The sequence below is a fragment of the Megascapheus bottae genome, chromosome 1 (assembly GCF_031878675.1).
Source record: "Megascapheus bottae isolate mThoBot1 chromosome 1, mThoBot2.hap1, whole genome shotgun sequence".
Lineage (NCBI taxonomy): Eukaryota > Metazoa > Chordata > Mammalia > Rodentia > Geomyidae > Megascapheus > Megascapheus bottae.
This window is the reverse complement of record NC_143509.1, coordinates 46,135,333-46,156,331: the sequence shown is the minus strand read 5'-3', so window position 1 is coordinate 46,156,331 and position 20,999 is coordinate 46,135,333. Positions and strand designations below refer to the sequence as shown.

Sequence of the window (20,999 nt, the reverse complement as noted above, 5' to 3'; positions counted from 1 at the left end):
TTTGTCTATTCATTATGTGTGCAACCTACTGGCGAATTTTTCTCATCAGGAAGTCATGCCTTCCAGTGCTAGGAAATACTTTCCAAGAATTCCTTTCATAATATCCTTCTCTTTGCCACGTGGATATGTGAGACTTGTAAGTTGGTAAAAGGATTTACTGACAGGACAGCAAGAGAAAACAAAGATTTATTAGGACCCTGGTATTAGGAAGACACTACACAGAGAGCCAGGAAGAGGGATAAAACTGCTGCTAAGGTGGTATTGATGTGGGTACAGGCTTTTATTGGGCTAGTGGGGTCAGAGTGTTGTTGATTGAATAGCTCTTTTTTTTGGACCCAGTAGACAGAGAACAGCTCTATTTCATGTCTGCAATCCATCTGGCGCATTTTGTAGGCTTGACTTACTTCTTGGTTCTAGCCAGCCTGTTTCACATGACACACACACACATACCTTCCACCTAGATTTTTCTATTTGTCCCCTGGCATGGAGGCCTGCTCCACATGCCCCCTCCCCAACAGAAAAACAAACCCAATCCTGGTTGTAGTGGGACAAATGTCTCATCTTATAATTGCTTCAAGCTGAGTGGGATAGTGGAGTTGTCCCTTCCTGTGTTTGTTGTTCTGGAAGAAGGTTATGGCGTGGTCCTTGGGGACACAGTGGGATCTAATTGAATAACAGAATAAAATCATGTGGAAGCCATCCATGTCAAGGGACCGAGAGGCACTAGAGGGTTACCCAGTAGGGGATGGAAGCCACATTAGAACATCATTTGTAACTTATGGCCTAGGGGCAAGAGGAAGAAAAATCTGATTAGAAGGTTAGTAAAGCCTGATTCAATCACAAAGGGAAGTGAAATTGAATAGTGGTCCTAGGAAGGGGAGAACCGGGATATCCATAACCAGGGCATGACCCATGAAAGCCATCCTTGGGTAGCTTGGAAGGTTTGGTAGGTTAATTTATGAATGTTAGTTTGAACTAGTCCTAATCCATTACTGTAAAAGCTGCAGTCTTTCCTGAGGATAACACAAGATCTACCTTGGGTAGCAGTGAACATACCTAAAGCCTATTGTTTGGTAAGACTACTGTCCCTAAAGAGTCTTTGTGTATCAGAGTGTTTGGAATAGCGTACCTAACACATTGGCTTAAAACTGCGGGCTTTTGTTTTTTCCAACAGAGGTACTAGAACAATCATGGATGGACGGGAAGAAAGGAAGCTGCAGACTGTCCACTTGCCATCCCAAGACCAGAAGCTGTGGTAGGAACTTAGTTCATCACCTAACTCTTGTATGTTTCCTCAGGAAAAGAAATATTCCTGGAGAATCTTTATCCAGATGTTAACTGTTTCATGCAAAGCATGTGGATTTGAATGTGCAAGATATGAATTATAGTACAAGTACAAGGCATTACCTAGATTACTTTTTTGACACAAATCCACCCATTCTCCAAATTTCTGGGAGACTTATTGCAGGGGCCTGTAGCTGGGACTTTCCAAATGATTTGCTTCAGGCCAAAGGGTTATCTCAGTACCTTGTCTCCAATGATATTTCAACACCATATGTTGAAATTGGAATTGTGGAAATATCTGGGTTGACTGACATTTTTTTGCCAGTACTGAGCCTTGAACTCAGGGCCTGAGTACCGTGATTGGGTTTTCTCAAGGCTAGAACTCTACCAATTGAGCCACAGACCTACTTCCAGCTTTTTTTCTATATATGTGTTACCAAGGAATTGAACCTGGGTCTTTGTGCATGCTAGGCAAGCACTCTACCACTAGGCCAAACTCTTGGCCCTGTCCTTGGACACTTTTGCTCAAAACTACTGCTCTGCCACTTGAAACATAGTACCACTTTCGGCTTTTTCTGGATATGTGGCACCAAGGAATCAAACTCAGAGCTTCATACATGATAGTTGAGCACTCTACCACTAGGCTACACTTCCAGCCCCTGATTGATGAGTTTTTAAACCAATTTGATGGCAAAATCCACTACCCCTGCCTCCTTCTACTTCCAGCATGTCTTTCTGTTTTATCTTGAGCTATTTAATACTGCCCAAATGGAACTGCCATGCTGCATATTCGGTGGTAGGCAATAGGAATCCCCATATTTATCATGTAGACTTTCACTGTTATCTTGGTGTCTAGGTGGCACTCATTCCCTTAGGGAAATCTCAGAAGTCAGAGTTCCGACCAGTAAATGTCTTCGAGTCAGATCCTCTCAGAGTTGCATGGGAGTTGAAGAGGACAGATACTTGGATACTTGTAAAGGTTTTCCAGCAATTCTCCTTCTTCCTAGGCTCTTCTTTCAGAGCTCCTGGTTACCCACAATGATAGATTCTTTGTGAAGGCTCCACATGTATTTGTATCTTTGTTTTCCCATAGTTAGCTTATACTGGGATCTCTGTTCTACTAGGTCAGTTACTTATCACTACTGCGCCTGTTGTTCCTTGAGGACCTGCTGCATGGCAATGCCCAGTGAAAAGTATGTAATGAAGAAGCCTCATGGTAGCCAAAACGTGTGTGTGTGGGGGGGAGAACTAGGCTCCCAACATATTCTTCAAGGTTATGACCTCAGTGACATACTTACTCTAAGCCCCACTTCCTTATATTTAGACCACCTCCCCAGATTACTGTCAGCTTTAACACAGAAACCTCTGGGGTAAATACAAAACAATCCACTTACCTCAATATGCTTAAAGTTATCATACCTCCAAAGTTCATTCTATCAAATAAAGAATATTTTCTAGGTCCTAGGCATTAAGTCATGAGCATTTTAAGAGGTAGGAAGAATATTATTCAGTATTATCATAATAAGTTATTGATAGTATTCATTGCTTTTAGTTCCTGTCAAGATATGTACATACATGTATATACATATATAATGTATATTTAATATACACAATACATATGTATATATACATATATACATTATATATATATATTAGTTCTTGCTGAGATTATTTATATATGTACATCTATAACCCAAGATTATATATACATATATATATCAAGAAATAAATGAATGAAGATCTTTTAGTGATGCAACACATTTATTTATTATTGGGTCCTTTATGCATTGCTCATGTTTTAGAGTTTCTTCAAGGGATGCTCATTAAAACAAAAGCTTATGTTTAGCTGAGGAGGACGTACAGAGGGAGCCAACTTCCAACCCAGGTAATCAGTGTTGGTGATCAAACTCCAGATCTTGTGCCCACGGGGTTGCTTCCTTACCACCAAACTTCAGATCACTTACTCATTAGTGAAGCATATGCTCCGTCATGTTCCAACAAGTTTGTCTTGAGCAAGACAACCTCAGTCGGGGGTTTGGCCTAGTGGTAGAGTGCTTGCCTAACATGCACGAAGACCCGGATTCCATTCCTCCTTACCACATACATTGGAAAAAGCCGGAAGTGGTGCTGAGGCTCAAGTGGTAGAGCTTTAACCTTGAGAAAGTCCAAGGATAGTGCTCAGGCCCTGAGCTCAAGCCCAGAACTGATACACACACACACACACACACACACACACACACACACACACACACACAAATTGAAGATGCTATTGACATATTGAGACAACATTCAACGGAGGATCTCCAGTGCTCCTCCAGTAAAGATCAAAAATGTTACCAGCCTCTGCGTGACCACTATCGTCAAATCAGAGGACACTTCAACTGATTTGAATTGCCTGCAAAATCACCCACAGAGTTTGACCACAATTGGAAAACCATCATCGACAATGCTGCTGACTTTCATTTTGAAGGTAATATTTATCCATTACTGCAGAACATAACCAAAAGCCAGTTGGCACCACCTGTTCTTTTCCAGCAAAAAGTAGGGAAAGGCAGGAAGAAGTTGAGACTATTTGAATACCATTACGAATCCTTGTGCAATCCCAAGATGTCATCTTGTATTCAGTGGGTTGATAAAAATAAAGGCGCCTTTCAGTTCATATCCAAAAACAAAGAAAAACTTGCTGAACTTTGGGGTGAAAGGAAAGGCAACAGAAAGACCATGACTTACCAGAAAATGGCCAGAACTTTGAGGAATTAAGCATGGATGGGAGAAATCATCAAAATCTAGAGAAGACTCACCTACCAATTCAGTGATCTCATCCTCCAGAGGCTCTCACCACTTCATATCTTGGGGAAAGAGATCTTTTACTCACAGTATGTCCAACCAGATCAAAAATATCTTGGTTTAAATCATTGGGATACCAATTACAACTATGTCTATGCCAATCACCAGGAGCTATACTACCCAGTGTGCTCCCAACATCAGAAAATGCTACTAACTTCAGGATTGTTTTCCTTGAAGTAAGTACAGCCCACCTTCCATATTTGTCGGTTCTACATCAAGAATTCAGTGAAATATGGATCAAAATATTAAACAAGCAATTGTGCTTCTTTTTAAAAAGTAATTTCCTAAAGGAAATCCGATCGTAGCATTGATAACTGCATTGGTATCACATTTGCTCCCAGGTTATGCGAATCCTTTGCCATTTTTCATATAATCTATACTAGCCTGGGGGAAGTCTTGACAATAAATATGTTGTTTAAAAAAAAGCTTATGTCACCATGTACCTAAAAGAAGAAGTAGACTTGAAAAAGGAAGTAAACTTGAAAAAAGTTAATATGATTTACCATAGTATAGGCTCATAATAAGGGCAAACATTACTATACAGATGAATATGAGCTTGTCAGCTGGTATGAGAGGCCTTCGGAGTTTGGGGATAAGCAGATCACCTAAACGAGATGAGGACGAGGGACTCATCTCGGAGGAACACAGAGATCTGGAAGACTTTGTTTTGGGTGTCGCTGGGCCACTTAGATAGAACCCCACAACATTGCCTCTTGTAGGAGCTCCATCCAAGGGCATCTCCCAGATCACTAGTACCTCCTCAAAATCATGCCCGTAGTACACATGCAGGATATACTGGGCCAGATTCTTCAGAATCCGCGTGATGCCTTTTTTAGAGAACTCAGGATTTTCAAATCGTGAGGAGGAGCACTTCAGGCACTTCTGACCAAAGCTCCGCAAGAGTACCCGGCCCTGAGATTTCTGGTGATCCAAGTTGATGTGGCACAAGACGTTTATTTGGGCAGAAGTCCAACTTTGGTTGCATTGCTTACACAAAAACCTGCAAGAAGAAGGAAAGTTCCACTGGGTCCTTAAGCTGATTATTGATCTGAGGGTCAATGATGTTGCCTTCATCTCTAATACCCTTTTCAATCTGAAAATCTCCATGTGATGTGAACTGTCCCAGTCACTCACAATCAGAAACAAAAGGCTTGTATTTTAGATACTGTTTTCCCCATGAACCATTGAATCCATCCATCTCTGCATTCTTTGAGGAAACAAATTTCTACTCAGATTCCTCACTATAGTAACAGAAAACTTCTTACAAAGTATGTATTTTGAGACAGGCCTTATAGCATTATCTCATGTCATCTTTAAAGACATTCCTATGAATGCTACAACACTATTTATGTAAGAGTCTCCCAGAATTCCCTGCCTAGGCTGGCTTCACGCCTTAATTCTCAGATCTCAGTTTTATGAGTAGCTAGAATTACAAGTGAGAGCCACTACTGCTGGACTACAAAATACTTTTCAAAACATGATATTTTCCAAAAGTTTGTTGCTTTGTCCATCTCAAATTTGTTATTAGAGGAAACATCTGGAAATTTAAAGTGTTAAAAAGACTATGAATTGCTCACAGATTTCTACCTAATATGGAAAGAGACACTTACATAGCTTCTTGGTTTCCAAGGCAGAACAAACAGACTGTTACTATAGGGGCTGAGGAATGACTTGAAATCTGTTCTTCAGAACTTCCTTTAAAACAAAAGATTTTAAAATCTAGGGAGAGGTATGGCTCAAGAGGTTGAAGCTTGCCTTGCGAGCAGGAGGCCCTGAGTTCAAAGCCTAATACTGCCCCCCAAAAAAGGTTTTTGTAAAGGAAAATAAGAAAATAATGAATTTTGCAGCTAAAATATAGTTTATATAATATTTTATTTTTTGTGCCATGCTAGGGCTTGAACTAAGGTCCTGGGAACTGTCCCTTAGTTAACTACTCTATTTGAGTGCCAGCTTTACTTACTACTTTCTTGCTATCTGATTGAAAAGTCTCATAGACTTTTCTCCGAGTTGGCTTTGAACTGTGATCTTCAGATATACTCACTATCGGTTTAAGAAAGTCCTCCTCTCTTTAAGAGGATCGGGAGCTGCCTTAACAAAAAGCTGGTAGTGGTTCTGTGGCTCAAGTGGTAGAGCTCTAGCCTCGAGAAAGCCCAGGGACAGTGCCCAGGCCCTAAGTTCAAGCCACAGGACTGGCACAAAAAAAAAATGGGGCTTGGAGTGTGATTTGAAGGGTGAGCAGAGAACAAATGCTAAGCAGAGAAGAACTGCTAAGTAAAAATGCATGGTTTGGCTGACAGTGCATAAGGAATGGAATGGAGTAGAACATAGGAGAGAGGCAGACAGGCAACAAGACATTCTGGCTTTCCTGGCTACTCTCAGGCTGTGGATAAGAAAGGAAGCTGATAAAGCTTCCTATAACCCAGATGTTTTCTGGGCCATTAAAAAATTAGCCAATGAGGGAGGGACATGCCTTGGAAATTTCAGTAACTAGGTTTTACACTTCTTTTTTGCAACAACATTCTTTTCTTTTATCCCTAGACTCTCTAAAAATTTTCTCATTTGCTCTCTACTCACCCTTCAAAGCATATGAACTTAGGGCCTCATGCTTGCTAGGCAAGCATTGTCTGAGAGAATGAAAGTGGGTGGGGGCTGCAGCCTGGTCAGGACTGGGGAAGAGCCTGCATAAAACATTAGAGATTTCTTCAACAAAAAGGAGTAGTGAGAATGATCAGAGGCATCCTCAAAATGAGGATTTATTTTTTTTTAAATATTGGTGGTTTCATTTCCAGCTCTCTTCAAGAAATACCAGATATATCAGGAAGTATCAGCAGGACCCAAATCCTGGATCCCTGCCAGAAGGACTTATCCTTCAGCACCCAAGGCTAAATCTAAATATGTACATTTCCTTTCTGTCAATTCTAACTACTAGGGGAAAAGCAGAGGCAAGAGAGAGTGGCTCTATCCTCCGCTTAGGCCCACACTTTACATAACTCTATTTGTTCCCATCATATATAAATATATATATATATATAATATAAAATCAAACTGAAGAACCTGGTGATGATTTGTGGTTTTAATAAGCTCCCAAGAGATAAATCAGTGCTAGCCTGAGCATCTTTACTCAGGGAGGCCTCACTCACCTGCCAAAAGCTCTCTGCTGATACTGTGTCCAACTCCAGGGAAGGAAGTCTGGAGTGATGTTTTTAGCCAACTTCAGGGTCCACTGAACCCAGGGTATTTCCTGTCTCATCCGCTCTTGAAATTTCTGTTCCCATTTGTGGTCATCTAAATCCAGCATGCTCCTCTGAGGCTGCAGTCCTGAGTTCAGCAAGCAACTTTCAGCTTCCTCTGATTTCAGTCTCTGGTTCAGTTTGCTTTCAATTTCCTGGCTTTAACTTCGGGGCTCAGTTTAGTTTCGATTTACTGGTTTTAAGTTTTGTTTCCTGAGCAGAGCACAAAACTTCTTGTTTTAGAAGACAGAGGGCAGCAGAGTTTTGTTGCTTTCTTAACAGCTCTGGTTTGATATGTATCCTAAGCAGGACAGTGTTTGCCTCTCAAATAGGAAGTACTAAGTTTGGTCCCTAGCACTTAGACTTATTTTTCTCCATTTTATAGTAAGCATGGCATTGTTTTTAGTACTGGGAAAAAGGAGTTCCAGGTTATTTGCCTGCCCTACCAGCCCCTGTTGGATTTTTATTTTTATTTTTCAGCAAACCACAAGGACAGCTTGGGGTGTCTTGCTCAAAGCAGCACAGTAGTAGAGGTGATACTTGGACCCAGGTCTATGTGACTCCAAAAATTTGCTGCATTTCCAGGCACCTCCTTCCCACAGAAGCCAGGAATGGTATTTCAAGTACCTGAAGAGCCATGTTGATGCCCTGGCTTAATGGTTTGATTTTGAGGTGATTTTCTATATCCCAAGCACCAGAGAGGGAGAACCAGATCACCAGAAAGCACGATTTCTCTGTACTTTGCTTGTATATTATAGGGAAAGATTGGGAAATGTCTTTCAGTGGGACAATAGAAAGAATCCCTAAGCAAGGTGCCTGTGGCTCACTCCTGTAACCCTAGCAACTCAGGAGACTGAGAGCTAAGGATGCCTGTTCAAAACCAGCCAGGGCAGAAAAATCCAGGAGACTCTTATCTCTAATTAACCACAAGAAAAGAGGAAGTAGCAATGTGGCTTACAGTGGAAGAGTGCTAGCCTTGAGCAAAAGAGCTCAGAAATAGCACCCAGGCCCTAAGTTCAAGCCCCATGATCCACCAAAAAAAAAAAAAAAAATCCTCTCTGGGAAGTAAAGACTAGACTCAAAAGTTTTTTTTAAAGACATGACTAGCTCAAGGAATCTAAAACCATTCCCTTAGAGTTTAAAGTCAAATGAAGGAGGTAAGAGAAATAATTCATGTTATTCTTGGAAGTTCCACTACTGAATCTGTGTCTGAGACAGTATCATCTTGTCTTTAGGGGCCTTTAACATGACCTCTTTGGAAACCAGAGCCACCCTGCCAGCTTACTCCAAACTTTCTGTTCAATAGAAACTGTTTGCCTTATAAATTTGCAGACTAAGGGCACTTTTGTCTGCAAGTAAAGAATGTTAAGAAACTGGAAACCTACAACTGAATTCATTCTGCACAAATCACTATACCCATAAACCTGATAGGAATCAATTGTCTTCTTCCCTCCAATTTTATTAACCTTGTTTTATTTTATTTGCTGTTACTTGGGCTTAAATATTGGACCTAGACTCTGTCTCTTAATTGTTTTACTCAAGGCTCTATCAATTGAGCCACAGCTCAATTTCTGGTTTGGGGGTGGTTAATTGGTGGTAAGTCTCATAGACTTTTCTGCTCAGGCTGGCTTCAATCTGCGATCCTCCGATCTCACACTCCTGAGTAGTTAGGATTATAAGTGTGAGTCACAAATGTCTCATTTTCAACTTTAAATTGTCTTAAAATGTGAGGCCTACAGGAATGAGATCTCTTATCTAAGATCACATAACAATATAATGTCAACCCAAAGCCTGGCCATATTCCTCCCCTGTCCATCCACAGGACCTTTCCTTATCCTTCTATAGGACATGAAACTCATTCTTTCCATCTGTAATTTTCAGGGCATGCCTTCAGAGAGTCCTTTGACTCATGGCTCCTCACCTGATCTGTTTTTCCACAGAATTTAGCTTGAAGGAGCGAGTACAATCCTTCATAATATCTTACCTCTGACCTTGCCTTTCTCTGATGTGTTACCTCTGTCACACACTATAGCTCCAGTTCATCAGTGTGATTTGATGGCATGGAGGCTGAGAGCAGGGAAGCAAGGAAGGGAAAGAAAAGAGATGGAAGAGGAAACCACAGCCTTCTATGATGCCAGCTCCCCCTTCCCCATTTTATTGAGAAAAAAATAACTTAGGCAAATCATAGACTTTGATGAAAAAAATTTTTTAGCCTTTATCAAGTGTTGATTAAAGAATTGCTGAGAGACAACTAGAAGAGGAAAGGTTCCAAAGAAAGGAAATAGAGACCTCTTCTAAAATAAAAGGCTAGAATAGAAAAATTTCAATTCTCAGTAGTCAGAACTAGAATGAGTTTGGGAGATTTCCTAATGCGAGATGGCATCAATGTCACTCCCTTTCCATGCCCCAAACAGATATTACCAATAAATGTCTGTCCCCACTCACTTGGGAAAGAAACCTGAGTATGACCTCAGAATGCCTCTCTGTAGTGCTCCATGTAGCTATATGCAGCAAAGTGGTAGATGAAACATTCCTGCCATTTTTTTGGAGGGGGGGTTGATCTTGGGGCTTGAGCCTGGGTATTGTCCCTGAGCTCTTCAGCTCAAGGCTACTCCCCTACCCCTTGAGCTACAGTGCCACTTCTGGTTTTCTAGTGGTTAGTTGGAGATGAGTCTCATGGACTTTACTGCCCAGGCTGGCTTTGAACTGGGTTTCCTCAGGAGGCCTCAGCCTCCCAAGTATCTAGGCAATGCAACCAGCTGTGTATTCTTATTGTAGTCCAACTCTTTTATCTTGCAAGTGGCAGAAAATAAAACTAAGATACATCTAGTTGAACCAAAGTTTCTGTTTTTATAATCTTAGGCATGCACTTAGTTTTGGATTGTCACATAACCTATCATAAAGAAGCTTAACAAAATATTTAACACATTGTAGGATGGCAGATGTCACCTTGGGAAGAAAGGAGACTAGACATCAGGGACAAGGACTCAGGGGAATCAAATCTAAAGAGGCCTTGCTTGTAGCACTTTGCCACTTGATTTTTTTTCTTTTTTCTTTCTTTCTTTTTTAACCAGATCCTGCCTCAGGTTTATTAGTAGAAGATGGCTTCCAGGGAGCCACAGCAGTCCTCCATCCTCACACTGGCAGTCAGAAGTCTTCATGGTGGGGCCTTCACAGGGCCCTGGGCACCCTTAGAAGTTGGAGCCTGGGTACCCTTCAGTTCTGGAGTGTGGGCACCCTTAGGGGCTGCAGCCTGGGCCTGAGCTGGAGTGGCAGCTGGAGCCTAGGTCTTGGCAATGTAGGCACAGACGTGCTTTCCCAGCTTGGGGTGGTTGATGTAGGAGAGTCTCTGGAGCTTGTGCAGGGGTCTGCTCGGGAAGCTTGTGTTTGTTGCTCACTAGTTTGGGCTTCACCATGGTCTTGACGGCCTCAGCCCACACTCTCACGGCCTTGGCATTGTTGGCCTGCATCTTCTTAAAGCCCTTCCGTACTTCCTAGAAAAACACACCTTCCCCAGGAACTTGGGGTCCACCCCCTTCAGAGATTTGTATCTTTGGGATCTGGGTTTCTTGATGCCATTTCTGAGACTAACCAGGCCCATAGTGGGATTCTTGGACTTGGCCATGTCTGAACTGCCAACCCTCAGATCTTTTATTTCTGAAGGCTCTCTAGCTCGAGATTAGAAAGGGATGGAAGGCTGGGTGTGGTGGCTCACTTCTGTAATCGTAGCTACTCAGGAGGCTGAGATCTGAGGATCAAGGTTCAAAGCCAGACTGGGCAAAACAAAGCCGAGAGACTTTCATCTCCAATTAATCACTAAAAAATGGGAAATGGCACAGTGGCTTAAGGGTAGGGAAGTAGCTTTGAGATGAAGAGCTCGGGGACAGCACCCAGGCCCACAGTTCAAGCCCCATGATTCCTCCCACCCCCCCAAAAAGGGACAGAAAGATCAACTTTGGTGATAAGAAGTAAGAGAGGCAAGTCCGTAGATAGTGATAGTCTAACATATATTTTAGACCTCTTTGACTTGTTAGCATACACTGAAGATATTTGCAAAAGAGATGTAGGAAAACAATTTAAGGTGAGTACATGGGAATATGCTTGCACAGGAGTAAAGGGAATGAACTCTGCATTGGGGAGGTCTTTGCTTTGTTTATAATGCCAAATATAAGTCTCCATTACCTTGACCCTGAGAGTTCTCTAATAGGATGCTAAGATTTGAGGGTTACAATTCAAAGCCAACCCAGGCAGAAAGCCTATGAACTTCTTATCTCCAATGAACCATCAGAAAGCCAGAAGTAGAGCAGAACACAAGCTCAGGGACAGTGCCTAGAACACAAGCTCAGGGACAGTGCCTAGTCCCTACAACAAAATAAAACATAGGGAACAAGGTGTGATATCCTGAGGAAATAACTCAAACCCAGGTGCCAAGACAGCTAAGAAAACCGTCCAGCAGAGCAAAGATCACACTAAATACACCTCAATTAAGAATTAAGACAACAATTTTAAGTCTTTCAAAGGGACTGTTTCACATCTCCTTCTAAGTTTCTACAGAGCATGCTTAGCTTCAGGCCTTCCTCAAGGTCAATGATACGGATGCAGGTGGTAGTCTCTATCTTACTGATAGACAGACAGATGGGTATTTCTTTTTAAATCAAAACTGAGCCCCACGAAGGAAAAGTGACTAATGGAAGGCTGTCCAGTTCACCAAGGGCACTATAAATATAGCCTAGGTTTCTATTCCTGGCATCCACTTCCTGCTGTTCAGCACAGGTGAAGTTAGAGACAGAACTATTGGTGCTGTTGCAAAGCTGATGTGAACATGTACAACCTTCATGAACGTGAACACAAATGCATACAACCTTATGTGAGCATATGTGAGCATGCACAGAGTGTGTACTATCTATATGAGCATGCACACAAATGTATATAACCTGAATGGGCAAGATCTGTATCTATTCCCATTCCAGGCCAGTGTCAGGAAAGTAGCAGGCTAAAGGAAATGCTTTCACGAGCTTTCTCCTGCTCCTGACTTTTTCCCCCAACTCTCTTTCTCTTACCCCCAAGATCAACTCTCAAATAATTCACTTATGCCCAAATTTCTCTGGTCTCAGTCTGCTGTTTTGATTTTTTTAGCTGTTTTGTTTTGTTTTATTTTGCCTGTACTCGATTTGGGCTCACAACTATGGGCTAGCTTGGCATGCTTGCTCATGGCTGTCACTCTACCACTTGAGCTTCCAGCTCAGCTTTTTAAATTGGTTACCTTTCCTACCCAGGCTGGCTCCAAACCTGGATCTTCCAGATGTCAGCTTCCTGAGAAGCTAGGATTATAGGTATAAGCCACAATCTGCACAGTTTCAGATTCTGCTTTACAAAGAACCTTAATAAAAACTAAGAGTGGGGCCAGGAGCATGGCTGGTGGTCAAGTGCTTGCCTAGCATGCACAGAACTCTGGGTTTGATTCCATGGTGCCACATGCACAAAAAAAAGCCGGAAGTGGTGCTATGGATCAAGTGGTAGAGAGCTGCCCTGAGAAAGCCTAAGGGCAGTACCCAGGCCCTGAATTCCAGCCCATGATTTAAAAAAGAAAAAAAGACTTATAGTGAAAAGGCAGTTTCCGGAAATCATCACTCTCCTTCTTACAACAAGAGAAAAGTGGGACACAGTGAAAAGGAATAACTCTTTTTGGAAGCATCAGAGAATTGATATTACAGAAAACACTACTTCCCTGGAGATGGGAGAGAGACGGGTAGATACAGAGAAACACTGTATATTGGGGACAGAGCCCAGGAACTGATCTTGGCACTGGTAGAGGGTGGACATTCATAAACTACAGTTGGCAAACTGCTAAAGGTTCAGTGAGGACAATCTTGAAAGTGTAAAAATTTAAGAGAGCATATCTCTGTGAGTTTCACCCCAGGAACCACAAGCAAGTTTTTGTAGTGAAGATGGTGGGCTGGGGGGCGGGGGTGGCGTGGGGAAATCTTGTGTTTCTGGTAGGGGAGAAGCAATATAACCATTTCAGGAAAACACCGGAGCTTTCTATTGTCCTTAACCTGGTCTGCCTACATGGAACTTTATTTCTCCAGAGCATGACAGACTTAAGAATTACCAAACTCTAACCTGGGTACAGAAGATCATTAATGCCATCTACTTCCAGCCTTCAATATAGCTGGGGGGACAGTATCACTCTTTGCTATATGTGACTGCTTGTCTTCATAATAATGAGAACAAGCTCAGAATAAGCTCAAGAAAGCAGCCACCTGTGTACTTTCCTCTGGGACATGAGCCAGCTCCCACACAGTGTAGATTGATTCTCTGGTTAGCTCGTAATATCTAAGGGAAAATTAAATCAATCAGTCATCTGAATTTCTTCTGTTCCCCCTTTTTCCCCCTTGCTCATACTGGGGCTTGAACACTGTACCTGGACATTGTCCCTGAGTTTCTGTTGCTCAAGACTAGTACTCCACCACTTGAGCCACAAAATCATTTGGGGTGTTTCCTGAGTAGTTTATTGGAGATAAAAGGCTCACAGACTTTCCTGCCCAGGTGTGATATTCAGATCTCTGATTCCCAAGTAGCTGAGATAACAGGCATGAACCACTGGCCCTCAGCACTTCTGGCGTGTGTGTGTGTGTGTGTGTGTGTGTGTGTGTGTGTGTGTGTATGTGTGCTAGTACTAGGGCTTGATCTCTGCACCTGGCCACTATCCCTTAGCCTTTTCATTTAAGAGTGGTACTCTACCACTTGAATCATAGCTTTTTTATTTTGGGCAGTTAGTTGGAAATAAATGTCTCACAGACTTTCTTACCTGGGCTGAACTAAAACAACAAATCTCAGCTTCCTGAGTAGTTAGGATTATAAATGTGAGCTAGTAGGGATTGACACTTAAGTAGCCATCAGAATTTCTTTAAAAACAAAATTAGTGTAAAGGTAATATACAGAGGGGTCATAGTTACATGATTCAGGAAATGAGTTCATTTCCTTTAGAACAGTGTCATTCTCTCCCTCGTTCTCTCCGTTTTTTTCCTCTCAGCCATCAGAGTTTCTCAGAATAGAGGTGGAATCATTGAGCCAGCAAACCATGGCTCAATGCCTTTAGGAATCCCTCAAGTTCCATTCTTTCCATGCAACTTCATAGTGATTGACATACAAATTATAAATAAAAGTTCAAATGCTAGGTATTCCTGAAATAATTCAGAGGGAAAAGAAATAGCCTTTAATTTGAAAATAAGAGTACAAATTATATATCCAACTTTGGTGAGTTGCTTTACCTCTTGGAACCTTACTATTTTGTTAGTCATATTCTCATATCACTGACAATATTGCCTATTCCATTAGATTCAATAGTAACTGTAGTGGTATGATTGCGATACACATCATAATGCCAAGCTATCAGATAGTATTTCAGTAAAGGAAAACTACAAATGACAAAATAATAGCATTCAGACGGAATAGAACATTTGAATATTATAATTATCGACAAGTGCAATGAACATAAGTGCCCACATATATGGAAGGAAAAGGACTATATAAACTAAGAACCAGGAAAATGTTGTATCTGTGTGTGTGTGTTAGAGAGAAACAAAAGGAATAACAGAATTTTGAGCACTTTATCCTCACATCTGCATGGTCCCTATGATAATACAGTGGTTAATAACTCTTATTAGGAATTATTTCCAAGTAGACACAGCTACTGAAGTTTTGTAGGTTCTGGAAATTCTGATACCATAAGTCTCGTTGGGCCATGTATTTTATTCATATTTGTTTTGTTTTTTGTTTTTGTTTTTGTTTTTTCTTTTTTTTTTTTTTGCCAGTCCTGGGCTTGAGCTCAGGGCCTGAGCACTGTCCTTGGACTTTCTCAAGGCTAGAGCTCTACCACTTGAGCCTCAGCACCACTTCCGGCTTTTTCCTGTATATGTGGTACCAAGGAATCGAACCCCGGTCTTCGTGCATGCTAGGCAAGCACTTTAACCACTAGGCCAAACTCCCAGCCCTCATATTTGTTTTTACTCATTTATTTTATTTGTTATTTTGTATATGTCAATACTGGCTTGAACTCAGGATCTAAGTGCTCTCCCTTAACTTTTTTTTTGGCAGTCATTAGGCTTGAACTCAGGGTCTGGGCACTGTCCGTGGGCTCTTTTACTCAAGGCTCACATTCTACCACTTTGCCCCTCAATGCCACTTCTGGTTTTCTGGTGGTTCATTAATGATCAGAGTCTCTTGGACTTTTTTGCCTGGGCTGCCTTTGAACTCAATCCTCAGAACTTTGCTTCCTGAGTAGATAAAATTACAGGCATGAACCACCAGAGCGCAGCTCTCCCTTAACTTTTCTCACTTAAGTCTGATACTCTACCACTTGAGCCATGGCTTTACTTCTGGGTTTTTGTTGATCAGGTAGAAATGTGAGTCTCATGGACTTCCCTGAACAAGATGACTTTCAACTACAATCATTAGATTTCAGCCTTCTAAGTAGCTAAAATGACAAGGCATGAGCCACCCACACCCAGCTAAGAGGGAGGCCAAGTAGTTTATAAAGATCTGGGAATAATATTGGATAAAATGTCAGTAGTAATAAAAGGTTCTGAAGCCAAGGAAGCTTCAACATGCTCAGGGTTAGTTTTATGACTGGCAGAGGCAGAACTGAAGCAAGGTGCTTTATTTCTACCTGTGTGCTTTTCTCCACAGTGAGATTCTGGAAGGCAAGGTCAGACATCATTCTTGTCATTACAGTGAAGTCAACTTGGCACCAGAAAGCAGTATGCTCCCATGATGGATGGAATCCACCAGACAGCCACAATCATAATGCATGGATTTAATTAACAGCAGACCACATTGAAAACAAAGAGAAGGGCTATACAAATGAAGATAAATCATGTGGGGCCATAGCAATGCAAAACTGAAGAGACATTTCATAGACTTCCTAAGATCACCAATAAGCGATCATCATTTTACTTGGCAGCCTCTATCTGAGCATGGGAACACAGCTGGAGCCTCACTGCCTCACTGAGAACCACGTGCCCCTCCCCCTGGGCCTGTGAGGGAGCATGTGGGGGGGGGGTCATGGGGCTTGAACTCAGCCTGGGCACTGTCCTTGAGCTCTTCAGCTCAAGACTACTGCCCTACACTTGAGCCAAGCCCCACTTCCTGTTTCCTAGAGGTTAATTGGAGATAAGAGTCTCAGGTCATTTTGTGGCCGGGCTGGCTTTAAACTTTGATCCTGAGATCTCAGCCTCTTGAGTAGCTAGGATTACAGGCTTGAGCCACTGCTAGGCTCTGAGAGGGAATTATTATTATATTTTTTGCTAGTTCTGAGCTTAAGCTCAGGGCCTGAGCACTGTCCTTGGATTTTCTCAAGGCTAGAGCTCTACCACTTGAGCCTCAACATCACTTCCAGCTTTTTTCTATGTGTGTGGTACTGAGGAATTCAAACTAGGCAAACACTCTGCCACTAGGCCAAACTCCTGGCCCTCTGAGAGGGGATTTTAAGTCTATGCAAAAGGTGAGCAAGACCCTAACAAACAAGTAGCAGCAAGGATTCCACCCAGGGTTTATTTGAAAAGATCTTAACCTTGACTTCAGGGCAGATGTTTTGCAGATTCAGACTTATCCCTTTGTGCCAGGGACAAGTTTACAAACTTCATACTGGAATGTGTGCAGTATCTGACATTCAGTAACTGACATACCTGGTTTCTCCTAGGCTCATTCTGAGAGGTCACTGTTATAGTCACTTACATATACCACTGAAGGTGTCATCCTGCCACTCTTAGCCATAATATAACATCCTTTATCCGATTTTCCATCACTGGAGAATAATAAAGAAGCCTATTCTTGCTTTGTTCCTGCCAATCAGAAATCCTCCTCCCCCCATGATTGCTTTTTAATTTCTAAGCACATTGGGAGAGATTGGTGGGATGTGGGGGGATGGTGGAAGGTGTGTCATTGTTCAAAATGCACTGTACTCATAAATAGACATAGTGAATTGACACCCCTTTATATAACTATTTAAAGATAACCTTAAAATACTTTAAAACTCTGTTTCATGAAGAGGGTCTATTTGGGCCTTGTAAGCTTTAACTATTTGATGTCACTCCTGTATATTAAGAACATAGAGAATTCAGGGAGAGATACTATTTTTGGGGGGGGGGGAAGCCCAATGTGCTCACAGCTTCTAAAGATGATTGACAAGGCCAAGTGAGCACAGGTGATAAATGTGGCTTGGGAAAGTAGTACACTATTGCACTCTTGTCTCTCCTTGGTTTTCCCTTGTAGCTTCAAGTTTTACAACATATTGTCTTATCCAATTTTTGCTGCAGTCTGATGAATGTTGTAAACAGTACACATGTTGAGGCTTTCCTTACATGTGTTTTCTCTTACTTAGGATTTGTTACAATCTATGTCACCCAATAACAGATTAACTTTTTGTTCTTATTTAGCTCCTGGGAGTTGGGTAGTGGATACTTTGAGTGCAAATATATAGAATTGATTAAAAAAAAAGTTATCTTGGCATAGATACATAAGAAAAAGAAAACCAAATAGTGTCCCAGGAAATTTGATCAAGCATGAGAAAACTTGGATTTAAATCAAGTTTCTGTCATAATATGGACAAGTTTCTTTGCCTCTTTGCTGAGGCTTCCCATTCTGCATAATAAAATGTTGGGGTTAACCAGCCACCAAATTCAACTCTGGCATTGTGTCAGGGGAGCAGGGCTGAACTGCATGAAAGAATGCAAAACAGTCTCATAGTGGTGCCAATGACAGTGCCAGCTTGATCCACATGTTTAGCAGAGTAACGGCTATGAGTGTAGTTCTCAGGAAGGTGGAGGCCTACTCCCCAGTCAGGCTTGCTTTTCCATCAGAGAAGCCTGAGAAATGGGACGCCTGATGAGGCACATGAAACCACTTGCCTTGAGGAAGGGAAGATTCTCTAGAGCAATTGATGGCTATTTGCCACTAGCAAAGAAAAGCTTTAGGTGTGCAAAGGGAGCAGTATATGCCCCTGGGATTTCCAAAGGGCTAGATTCCCTAGAGGAGAGAGGAACTTCGAAAAGAACAATTCTAAGGAATAGCCAAATACAACTATGACTCTGAGATAAAGGAAGATGTGGAAGTGGAGCTATGGTTTGAGTGGTAGAACACTAGACTTGAGCAAAAAAAAAAGCTCAGGGACAGAGAGAGACCAAGCACTGAGTTCAAGCCCCAGGCCCAGAACCCCCCCCCCACCCCCAACACACACAGGAGGAGGCTGGTCAGGGTTGTTCCACCATCTGCTTCCTTTCTAGTGGCACCCCCCAAAATTTGATGTGGCATAAGGAAAATTATACTAAGAATTAAATGTCTAAATTCAAATCTAAGCTCTGCCAGGAACAGGTTTGTGGTAAATAGATGAAGAGATCACTCTAGAGGAGTACTGAAGAATTCAGCACCAAACGTCTACTGGAAGGGATGGTTTCACACCCTCTTCCAGTGTGAGCAAATATAGTCACAAGAATCCATAAACGTATGTGAAATTGCAAACAATAACTTGAAGCTACGGAGGGAGGTGGTAGACGAGATAGGAGAGGATGGGAGGGGTGGCATTGATGGAGATCTATTGTATTTATACACTGACAGGTTGACTTGAAACCTCTTTGTACACTGATTAAAGATAATTTAGAAACTTAAACAAAGCCTCTTCCAGTTCTAGTTCTATGAGGCTCTTGTGGTATATCTTCTCTTTCTCCCATATTGAAAATAAAACATGGGAGAAGTAGATAAAATATGGTTCTGTTTGACCTGGTACCACTCAAAGTCTTCGTGTAAGTGGGCTGAGTGGGTATTTATTTGCAGAAGGACTGTTAGAAAGTTCAGGCTAACTTTCATGTCAATGAGTACCCAATGAGCTGAACTCATTGGCCTTCTGAAATGTCTGCTTCCTTCTTTGTATCCTTCCTTCTTAAGTGCAAGTGCCAGACAGACTTAATGTGTAACAAGGACTACTGAGTCTTGCTTTATAGATTAAATAATTGAGAACAGAAGCAAAGCAAAACATTACTTAGAATCTGTATTAACACAGAAAGGCATTATATACTTCTATTCTGCCATGACAAGTCAACTTTGTTGATGAAAATTTATCTTATAATAATGACTCCATCCATTTTTAATAGCCTTCACTTTCATCCATTTAAGTCACTCAGCCCCATGTTCAAATACTTTTACTTTGTCCCAAATAATGTGTCTAACTACATTCAGTCTCATTCAGCTACTATGACAGAAGCCTATCACTTCCAACACACCCCGTGTACTGAAGCTTGCCACCCATACTGCTCTGTCCCCTGGGGTCCTACTGCCTTTCCCTCCTCAGTCCCCTTTTGATAATGCGATCCAGCACTAGGTCTTGTCCCATCTGATTATGAAAATCTCACCCTCAGTTGAGTCCACTTTCTATTTTACTTGATTGCAAGTAGCCACAAAACACTGTTGGGAATACACATACGCACATACGTTCATGTCATTGGTGAAGTCACCTTTGTCTCCAGTTCCAATTGAGCTTTCCATATTAGCCATACAATCCCATTTTCCCATCTTCCGAGAGCCATTTCAAATTGTGTCCACTTCCCTATAAATTCTTGCTGATTTACTGACCTACTCTTAGATGCCCTTAGGCCCTTTTCTGGGAAAGCTGAAAGATTCACTTGAGTGATTCATCAAATGTCACTATACCTATCAACTCTCCTTGGTGTGTACCTCATCCTCACACTTTATTAGCAAAGGCATCTTTCAGCATAACTTGGACAATGAATTCTGCCTTTGACATTATTATTTTCCCTCGTCTGTATCCCTGATTATTTGTTTGTTTTACTGTCTGACTCTATTTTTTTTCTTTGAACCACATCTCCATTTTTGGCTTTTGGTTAATTGGAGATAAGAGCTTTATGGATTTTCCTGCCTGGGCTGGCTTTGAACTGTTAGTCCTCAGATCTCAGCTCCCTGAGTAGCAGGAAGGACAGACATGTTTTTTTTAATTATTTTTTTTTTACCCTAATGTTTTCTTCCCCTGGCCTTTGTTTCTCTTTCACTTTATTTCTTCCTTGCGTCAATGGCATCACTTACCATTCATCTCCTAGTTAAAGCCAGCAGCCTGGCTGCCAATCAGTCCCGCTTTCATCTTTTTCCAAATGTTGCAATAAAGATGTTGCCAGCATCTGCTCAGTTTTCTTCCTATGCTAATATCTTTAAAACCTCTACATTCCATCTGTGATCATCCTCCATGGACAGCTGTCTTCTTCCCCAACTTCAAATCCGTTCTTTCAGTGACCTATTGGATGTTCAGTGGGAGATCTCATCATGCCCAACCCTGCATTCAGTTTCAGTTTTGGCTCTCTTTCAGTAATGCAGGTACCTTTAGGGAGACAATTCTACATAAAGTTACTTTCAAAGTGCCCTTCCCTTTTGTTTCCCTGAAAGTTTATAGGGAAAATTGTGTCTACCATCTTTTGAACACAAGCTAAGCATACCTTAAAATGCAAGTTCTATTATTTTTAAGGTGGACATGCTCAGGAATACACTTGTTAATTGAGCATGCCCAGGTGTGGGTCCACCCCTAAACTGATATCCTATATGAACATGCATGGGCTCCTTAAGAAAATTCTCACT

At 41.7% G+C, this 20,999-nt stretch overlaps 1 protein-coding gene and 1 pseudogene across 1 annotated transcript; one reads left to right on the top strand and one right to left on the bottom strand.

The window, feature by feature from the left end:
• Positions 1–3,042: 3,042 nt before the first annotated feature.
• Positions 3,043–7,532, bottom strand: Rtp4 (receptor transporter protein 4). Its single transcript, XM_090343679.1, has 2 exons — positions 7,272–7,532; positions 3,043–5,131 (listed from the first exon to the last, which is right to left on the bottom strand). The coding sequence occupies exons 1-2, from the start codon at positions 7,427–7,429 to the stop codon at positions 4,621–4,623; spliced, it is 669 nt and encodes a 222-aa protein (XP_090199805.1). The 5' UTR covers positions 7,430–7,532; the 3' UTR covers positions 3,043–4,620.
• On the top strand, positions 3,538–4,311 carry LOC150069087 (transcription factor Spi-C pseudogene; annotated as a pseudogene).
• Positions 7,533–20,999: the final 13,467 nt, after the last annotated feature.

What these genes read in the sequence shown, in the direction of transcription:
- Rtp4 (XM_090343679.1), bottom strand. Translation starts at nt 7,429, where the DNA reads ATGCTGGATTTAGATGACCACAAATGGGAACAGAAATTTCAAGAGCGG. An exon ending in CAGCAGAGAGCTTTTGGCAG is followed by an intron (nt 5,132 to 7,271) that starts GTGAGTGAGGCC and finishes TTCTTCTTGCAG; the next exon opens with GTTTTTGTGTAAGCAATGCA.